The sequence below is a fragment of the Lactuca sativa genome, chromosome 9, assembly GCF_002870075.4.
Source record: "Lactuca sativa cultivar Salinas chromosome 9, Lsat_Salinas_v11, whole genome shotgun sequence".
NCBI lineage: Eukaryota > Viridiplantae > Streptophyta > Magnoliopsida > Asterales > Asteraceae > Lactuca > Lactuca sativa.
The window spans coordinates 6,597,460-6,606,973 of record NC_056631.2 but is presented as its reverse complement, the minus strand read 5'-3'; the positions used below and the strand labels follow the sequence as shown (position 1 = coordinate 6,606,973).

The window sequence follows — 9,514 nt, the reverse complement described above, 5'->3', positions numbered from 1 at the left end:
AACCATTTTATGCTTTGCAGTGTCTTTGGTTCTCTACTAAAGGTGTGTTGTAGGTGTAATCAAGACCAAAGATGCTTAGATCAATCAGATCCACTTGGTGAGTATTTTCTTCTACTTGATCTATCTCTCTCTCTCTCTCTCTCTCTCTCTCTCTCCCCTCTCTCTCTCTCTCTCTCTCTCTCTCACAGAGAGACAGACACATATACACTTTCATTTCATACTTGAGATTTTTCTTTTTTTGGGTTTGTCATGAAGCATCTCCATTTCAAGAGGTCTGGGTGCTCCAAGTTTCCAATTTAGGAGTTTCTCTGCTCAGTCTCCAAGGTTTGTTTCTTATTCTACGATCAACAATAACTCTAACCGATGTTTGTATGCATAACCGGGCGGTTTGTCTCGTAGCTTTTTGTCTGTTTTTAATAATACTAATTAATATAATATGTGTAATTATAGAATCATATTATTAAAATAATAATGCAGGTCTTTAAAATAAAATAATTTAAGAAATTACAGTATAAAAATTTTATTCATTTGACAACCCTTACATGTTGGCCCATTTTAATTTTAATTAAGATTGTAGATCTCACTCATGAATTGTTATAGTTGATCATAGAAACTTGAACACACACACACACACACACACACACATATATATATATATATATATATATATATATATATATATATATATATATATATATATATATATATATATATATATATATATATCGTATTTAGGTAAAAAAATGTAAAATAAAACAAAATAATTGGATGAGACTGCAAGTGGATGGAGTGCATGACAGGTTCAAGTCCAACACATGTTTGTAGGTCTACAACAGTTTCAATCAAAGATTCTCCATATAAAAACAGTACACTTATCAAATCGGAAAAAGGAATAATCATTTTTGATGTTTCAAATGTTCGTTATAGTTTTTTAATTTCAACTCGCCTAAAATAATGCATATAGTTAATTTATATCTATTAAAAACTTAAAGTTGTGATTTGCGTACAAAAGATTAGTTAACTACTTGAATTTTATTGTAATTTAATATTTAGTGAAAATTTAAATGCTGAAGAGTTTATTACTTTCTCTCATCTTTTTCAACCTGAGGGCGTATCAGTTTTCCTTTTTTTCTCTTTGCTTTTATCCTTTGCAACCACAATACAAGTAAATTCAACCCTTTCAACCTAAAACCTTTAAGAACAATATCTAATGCATATTATACAAATGAATAAGAAGAAAATAGAGTAGAAGATATAGATTACGTGCTCAACCAACACATTTTTGCAGTAACACCCACCACATGTTCCGAGATGGGTTTAGGAAATCGATTTAGGTATTTTTAACTTAGGCTTATAAATAAGGGTATAATAGGCAATTGATAAAGATATAAAATTATTATAAAAAGTTTTAAAATGTCAAAAATAAGAATTCAAGACATATATGATTCAGCGGTATCATAGATACGTGTGGTTCAGCGTTCAAGTTTTGTTGAATGTATTAGTAAGTCTTTCTAAAAAATTTAAAGTAAATATAATATTTAAAATTTAAACGGAACAAACATAATATTTTGATATTTAAAAATACGATATCTAAAATTATCATGTTAAATAAGATAATTTCAAACATAAGTTCAATCATCAAACTTTTATGCTGAGTCAAAATTATTTTTATTGTTATTGTTACGAACGTTTCAAAAATCTTTAAACTCATAAACATTTTTGCTCAAATTTTATAAAGCATTACCAATCTTTTTTAAAGTGAAAAATCTAATATGAGTGCTCATGTTTGACCATTACAGACTAGAAGGCAAAGTAGCCTTGATTACCGGAGCAGCAAGCGGCATCGGCAAAGAAACCGCCACCAAATTCATCAGCCATGGCGCCAAGGTGGTAATCGCCGACATCCACCACTACCTCGGCCACTCCACCGCCACACAGCTCGGCCCAAACGCCTCATTCATCTCTTGCAACGTCACCAACGAATCCGACATCGCCAACGCAGTCGATTTCACCGTATCCAAACACGGAAAACTCGACATCATGTACAACAATGCCGGAATCCCATGCCGGACCCCACGCTCCATAGTCGACCTCGACCTCGAGATGTTTGACCGGGTGATGTCGGTCAACGTACGGGGGGTCCTTGCCGGAATCAAGCACGCGTCACGGGTAATGATTCCCCGTGAAAGTGGGTCCATATTGTGTACTGCAAGTGTGACCGGGATTTTAGGAGGAATTGCTCAGCATTCGTATTCGATTTCAAAGTTTACGGTTGTTGGGATTGTGAAATCCTTGGCATCTGAGCTGTCACAACATGGCGTACGGATTAACTGTATATCGCCTTTTGCGATTCCGACTGCATTTGCGATTGATGAGATGAAAGAGTATTTCCCGGAGCTTGACGAAGAAGAACTTGTGAGTATGGTGCGGAATGGAGGGGAGTTCAAGGGGGCTTACTGTGACCCTGGTGATGTGGCGAATGCTGCTGTTTATCTTGCTTCTGATGAAGCTAAATATGTCAATGGCCATAACTTGGTGGTTGATGGTGGTTTTACATCTACCAAAACCGCCAAATTCGATGTGCCACTTCCACATAAACACCACTGAGACCAAATGTTCGATCATCATAATAGTAATATTTTGCAACTGTATTGCAATATATGTATGGATAGACTAGAGATGGAAGTTGAATTTATGTGCATATGTCACGAGCTATCCACTAATTCCTTTGACCTATGTTCCTTCAAACTCGTATTATCCCTTGAAAAGTGTATGTTGTTGATAAGAATAAATGCTGAATTGAATTTTGTGGATATTGAATACTTATTATGGATGCATAAATGGTCCGATTATCCATATATATATATATATATATATATATATATATATATATATATATATATATATATGTTGAGCAGTTGATGGGACCGGAATCAAATTTCAAAAATAACAATATATAAGAAAATAATTCAAAACCAGGAAAGATGCCCATGCTTTGCATGGGTTAGAAGGATGTTGTTTTTTGTTTGATTGTATTGTATCAACAGAATGCAGTTACATAATAAAAAAGGGAATTTACTTTATTTTAACATTTACTTTTCAAAAATACATTGAAGCATAATCTAATATTGTCAATTACTATGTTCTTTAAAGAAAATTTGTTTTACTAAACATATGTCTTGTAACTTTGATGCGGCTTCAGTTCCCTTCATTTTAGGGATTGCACAACAAACTTTTCTTCCAAAACGTTCCAAATGATAGCGACATAACCTTCCAAAATTTTAGCTAGAAGGAATATTCCAAAAAATTAAGGTTAATTTCAGCCATAAAAATCTTATAACTTAAATAATCCGAAGCTCAAGATCCCTTGATATAAATTTAAACTACTTTGCTATTTATAAATATTAGCCATAAAATATACATAAAAAAAACTTACCTAATTGCAGCTCAACAAACACAACAGTCATTCAACACAAATAAACACACACACACCAGTCACTCATGTACATACAAACACAGACAGCAACCATCTAACCATATCATTAGGCCAAATGTCATTTGGTTTATAAAGATTGAAATAAATCACTGAAATGGAAATGTAAATTTATCACAAATAAGAATAGGGGAAAAGGTCAAACCTGGCTAAATTACTTCATGATAATGGTTATGAGAGGCTTCAAATCTCAGAGGTTAATTATCGGTCTATGTTTCCCTCACCAATGTGCAACACTCTTCGGTCCTTATGACTTTAAAGAATCTACGCTAGAATATACCAAATACAAAAAAATATAGTAATCCAAGTTATGAATTTGAAATACTATTACATTACCCATGTATTAACTTTGGAAATTGACTTCGAAAATAAATATGAAGATTGAAAATTTTCACATGAAAATTTGTTCTATTTTCAAAGGAGATGTACTCTAGAGTAAAATACAAAATCGTCCCTGCTATCAGCCTCCTACATATGTAAAATGGTAATAAGAATTAATAAATAATGAAATATTCATAATCAATTTTGCATATACATGTTTAGTCATAAAATATTATAAATATTAGATTTTGACTAAATAATGGAAGAAAAAAAAGAGTGGTGCCTAATTGTTTATTTGTTTTAACAACAATTAAAGATCATTCTATCAAGTGAAATTAGTTTTCATAAATGTTGTTTATGAAATGACCAACCTGACCTTGGCGAAACCAAGCTTTTGCATTGTTTCCACCATCACACAAAGCAAATTCTGTGTTCAACAATGCTCCTTTTGCATCACCTATTTTCAACTTTCAAGCATGAGGGGTAAAAATAGAATTTTGGGTCATTAATTGAGAAAGACCTTATATTTTGCAGGAGTTGTTTCCTTTTTTTTTCTCCCATTAGGTAAAGTAGCTAAACTGTTAATTATGATAAAACACACTGCATATAAGGTTTGTTTTTGTAGACCGAATAAACCGACTGAATATTACTAAATGACCATTTTACCCTTACATTACAAAGAAAGAAATTTCACTGTATTCATTATATTTGAATGTAAGAGCAGGGAGAAACTTACAACACTATTTGTGAATATATGTGCCTTTTTCTTTCCAAGATAAATACTTCAGTCTACAAATTTTTAACAAATAAGAAATTTGTCCAAATGGAAATTACTAAATCTTTATAAACAATAAGGAAATGCTGGTGTTAAGTATACCATCATCCATTCCTTCTTCCTCCCAAGAGAGATCCAAATATATCACAACATTTTTATAAAACTGAAATAGTTCATATAGAAACTACCATGAAAGCTTCATTTCCACAAGCTTTTATTGACTCAACAACATCCAACCACCAAGAAAGTTCAACAGAGCCGTTGTCAATATCTGCAGGCCAATCCCGATACACATCTCCATCGTTGAAAATTTTTCCAATTCCATCATCTTCATCTTCTTTGATTTCTCCAAAATCTGCAATTACAACATCTAATTAAAATCATGTACGCCCATCGATATTTCCAAAACTCTACTGGGGTTTGGAGTCGCCAATAATCAGTTTAATTCATCACAAAAACGCATAATCTCATATCAGTTTCACTTGGGCAGTTCCACAAACAGTTGGCATGCATACTTATGCATTAGAAACAAATAAGCAAAGAAAATGAGAAATACCTTCAAACAGAATCGAAAGAGACCAAATGAAAACCCAAAAACTGCTTTTGATGGTATTGGTGTTGTTGCTGCTTTTGATTTAGGAAAAATAGCATAAACCCAAAAGTTTCAAAGATCATCTACAATAAACAACGATTTAACAAAACAAATGGAAACGTGATTGTTCAGTGGTCAATCTGGAACGTCGTGATAGACGAAAAGAAATAAAACCAAAAAAAATAAGAAACAAACCTGGTCAATTTCTTCTGTGAGGTAAGATTTAGTCGTTGAGAAACCTTGGTCAGGCAAAGTCCTAAAAGGCAGAACATTGGTGACCCTTTGCTTTGTGAGACCAGAGACCTGTTGTACCTCCCCTTGCGCACTGCCTTTTTCGAGCCTACAACCAAGCAACCCCTCGCCTGCTACTTTTCAATCTCCTCTCCATCTAAAAACCTGCAACAAAAATGATAAAAGGAACCAACAAAAAAAATGCTGCTGATAAGTCGGAACCACCTCCTAACGATTGTTCATCCGTCGAGAACCGAAGACCTGGTGTTCGGTTTTATCCCAACCTCACCACATCCTTTTCCCTTCTGATTGGCTGCTTCCGTTTAGAAATCGGACCACCCCGACGAAATTCACCCTTACAATCAGATCTCCGAGGGATCACTCCGAATAACTGGAATTGGAGCCGGCGATCGTTAGGTTTGGACTACATCGCATTCGATGTTTCCGTCTGAAGGCCTGAATGGTGATGTTTAGGGCTAGAAGTCTTTGCAGAGGCCAGAATGTTGGAGAAGGACTGGAGATGGGTTAGAGCAAAACCAAGGCGGTGGAAAAAACAATGAAACAACACGTATTGGTGACATGTGGCAGGAAACGGTGAAAGGAAGCGATGACGATGGCAAGACGGTATCTTTGGACTTCACACCACGTGTAATATATAACTGCATAAATAAATAGAATAAATTAAACACAAAAGAGAAAATTAAAAAATAAAAAAACAAATAAAAAGGGTCCAATAGGGGTTGTTTGACAAACCAATTGAAATAGAGGGCCAAAAGAGAAAAAAAATACAATTTCATATATATATATATATATATATATATATATATATATATATATATATATATATATATATATATATATATATATATATATATATATATATATATATATATATATATATATATATATATATATATATATATATTGATACTAAAGAATAAAACTACTAAAAAAATCTTTGTATTGCTGATCAAAACGGAACTAGTAGATTTTTTTTTTGAAAGTCTTGCAAAATTATTTTTAAACTAATCTTTTGGTTAATTTCCTTTTCAAAGAACAAAACGAACAAGTCATTCAATCGCTTATCTTCTATTTTACTCTTTAACTTTGTTTAAATATATACACATTCTGATTTTAATACTGTTAATTTTTGTTTATACTAGAGATTTTGATGTTTCTAGTTTTTTACAACTTTATATCACCAAAGAGTATATAATTAATCTATAACAATAAATAAGTAATAAATAATTTTACTTTATAGATAATAGTTGTCCTACAAATCTGTATCTACATCACACTTCTCACTTTACAATGTCTCCAAGTAAGGTCTAAAGGTATTCTATATCTACTAATTCATAGATAATACTTTTGGGAGAAAGAGAAAGAAAAAACAAAATAGTACCATTTTTAGTTTCCTGTGGAGAGAAGATCGGAAAAGGAGGTTGAGAGCAGTAATCGGCAAAGCACGATGAACATCAGATGTTCTTAAACTCCGTCGATGGAAGGCAAAGAATGGTAATCAGCGCGGAGCAGTAATTTTTTTTTTTAAACTCAACGTTTGAGTTAAGAATTGTGTAAATATGGTTAGAATTTTGATTATTTCTATAGGATTTTAGTTTCCTAATTTTCTTTTTCGTAATGAAATAAGATCTCTCTAAATTTTAGCATTGATTTCTGGATGTTTTCGGATGCCTCGTGGTTGTTTAGACTTTTTGTCAATAAATAAGTTTTTTCTATGATTGAAACACAGGGGCCAAATTAGTCAATTTCTTAACTGTTGGATAATTTTTATAAATATATTATACATATATGGGTATTAGACTATTAGGAAGCTCAAAACCTGGGGGCCATGGCCTCCCCAGCCGGGATTTATGCACCAAAGTAAGGTTGTTAATCGGGTCAACCCGATCGGGTTTCGAGTTAAACGAGTCGGGTTAGTCGAGTTTTTTAAAAATTAAGTTTTACCCGAAACCCAACCATATTAAGATACGGGCACGAACACGTATAGAAACACCCCTCAATATTAGAGATCCATCTCATGGCAGCAATCGGGTCCTGCGTCCCATCAAACTCTGGTGGCTTCGTGTTGCTGAACTCACAGAACAACAACGAATCACCTCCCTGTGGCCTAGCAGTAGCTATGGTCGCGGTGGCTGCAGCAACAGCCTCCGTGACAGCAGTATATCGCTCATCGAATGTCTCAATCAACGTGGTCTTAATAGACCCGAACATATTTGGTATGGCCTCTTTGATAGTTGCGGCCACCTCCTCATGAATGATCCTGCAGATCTCCTCGTCACTAGTACCACTGCTCCCAAGGTTGTTGCGGGTAATCACCATAGTGTCTTTGAAACGCAAACAAAAAATCATCAGAGTCTAGCTCAACACACACACACACTCGGTTACCCACCCTTACACGCTCCTTAACATCCTAAGATTCTTACTTGGGTCACATACAGATCCGGTGCTTTCAGTAGTACGGACCCAATATTACCTTCCACACCAACATGTAGTCATCCCAAGTCCTCCTCTTAGGATCCTAATTCACAAGTACTCTATCCCTCACGGATATCAAGCTACTCTCTCGGTAGATTCCTCAATGCTCATCTAGGTATCTCTCCTAGATTACTCAAAACTCTCTCTAAAAGATTCCTGCTATGTTTTCCCTACTCAGTACACACATAGAGCAAATAGCAAATAAGATCAATCAATAACATACCTTAGGCTAAGGCATCATGAATCAGGCAGCTCTAGCTCTAAATTCTGAAATAGCTACCCTATCCTCTAGCATGCAGCTCTAATATCCCATAAATATCTCATAATATAAACAAGTAATGGTATTTTGAGAAATCACAGTTCGAGCTCTGACTGATTGTACACAATGATCCGTCTCGTTATCTCTTAAAAGCGCTTACTCATTTAAGAAAAATTCATTTCCTTTTAGAAAATTTTCTCAAATCCTCGGTTTGAGTTTAGACATATCCAAAAAACCACAAAATGTATAAGTTGTCAAAACACAAGTCAACAATGTTTGATAAAATCCTAGAATCCTCAAAATCATGATCTCTAACTGGTGTGTACAATCAAGTCGGCGCCTTCCCGCGATCCTGAGAAGTACCTAAAACATATATCACACAACACGGTAAGCACGAAGCTTAGTGAGTTCCCTAAAATATCACATACACAATTAATAAGCCTCTCATGGCTATAGCTCGGCATGGACCCTCTGGTCTCACGGATCGGTGTGGACCCTCCAGTCATGTGTCTTAGTGAAGACCCTGTGGTCTCACACCTCGGGTTGGACCCTCCAGTCATGTATCTCAGTGAAGACCCTCCGGTCTCACAACTTGGTTTGGGCCCTCCGGTCCTAACTTAGTAAAGCACTGAATAATGTAACATATATCACAAAGACAAAATACATAATATCACATAGCTCAATATAAGCACATAGGACCCTCCGGTCGATAACTCAAATAAGACCCTCCGGTCATACAATATTACCACTCAGGTAAGCATTGTGAGAAGACTCACCTCGTAAGTAAGCAAGTAGATCTAGTACCCCACGAACAGTTTAGACTCTGCCTACTGCCTACATGATATAATCATATCTAATTAACACTTTATAATCACAACTCTAAAAAGTTAGGTTAACCCCTTTCCTCACTCTCGTAAAGGGTGAAAGACTATTTTACCCCTCCATGGTCTTCTTAACTCATATCTTGACTAAACCCTAAAAGTCAACAGAAGTCAACGCTTGAGTCAACAGTCCATGTTGACCCTACTCGTCGAGTGCATCTATGCGACTCGTTGAGTTCCTTCTTTTCTCTAAAAAATCGGGAAAGTCCAACTCAACTCGTCAATTTGTCTCATCAACTCGCCGAGTTGTAGCTCATCCAGACTATCGGGGAAAACCCTAATCGACTCATTGAGTTGGCTCATCCACTCTTTGAGTCCCTTAAGTCCATTTCTCATTCAGATGATTTTAAGAAGAACTAAAACCCCAAAATATAGATATAGCCTTCCAAGGCTAAAATACCACGTAAAGCTTCAAGCTTTACGTCCATGCATGGCACCTAGGGATCAAAGTGCCAAAACAAAGCTC

The 9,514-nt window shown here is 35.0% G+C and overlaps 1 protein-coding gene and 1 long non-coding RNA gene across 18 annotated transcripts; one reads left to right on the top strand and one right to left on the bottom strand.

Annotated features, from left to right (window-relative positions):
• LOC111886432 (secoisolariciresinol dehydrogenase) lies at positions 1-2,813 on the top strand. The gene is made up of 3 exons (XM_023882680.3): positions 1-97; positions 256-324; positions 1,800-2,813. Exons 1-3 carry the CDS (start codon positions 72-74, stop codon positions 2,605-2,607), a joined length of 903 nt encoding a protein of 300 aa, XP_023738448.1. The 5' UTR covers positions 1-71; the 3' UTR covers positions 2,608-2,813.
• Positions 2,814-2,983: 170 nt separating this feature from the next.
• Positions 2,984-6,179, bottom strand: LOC111886436 (uncharacterized). 17 transcript variants are annotated; one of them, XR_002848446.3, is made up of 7 exons: positions 5,377-6,175; positions 5,146-5,264; positions 4,692-4,944; positions 4,551-4,603; positions 4,335-4,392; positions 4,186-4,271; positions 2,984-3,961 (listed from the first exon to the last, which is right to left on the bottom strand). It is a non-coding gene; the product is annotated as an uncharacterized LOC111886436 (long non-coding RNA). The 17 variants fall into 17 exon arrangements; XR_008226678.1 differs by having other exon boundaries at positions 2,984-3,285; positions 3,437-3,961; positions 4,335-4,944; positions 5,377-6,179; XR_006187208.2 differs by having other exon boundaries at positions 2,984-3,285; positions 3,639-3,961; positions 4,335-4,944; positions 5,377-6,178.
• Positions 6,180-9,514: the final 3,335 nt, after the last annotated feature.

What these genes read in the sequence shown, in the direction of transcription:
- LOC111886432 (XM_023882680.3), top strand. Translation starts at nt 72, where the DNA reads ATGCTTAGATCAATCAGATCCACTTG. An exon ending in AGATCAATCAGATCCACTTG is followed by an intron (nt 98 to 255) that starts GTGAGTATTTTC and finishes TTTGTCATGAAG; the next exon opens with CATCTCCATTTCAAGAGGTC. An exon ending in TTCTCTGCTCAGTCTCCAAG is followed by an intron (nt 325 to 1,799) that starts GTTTGTTTCTTA and finishes TGACCATTACAG; the next exon opens with ACTAGAAGGCAAAGTAGCCT.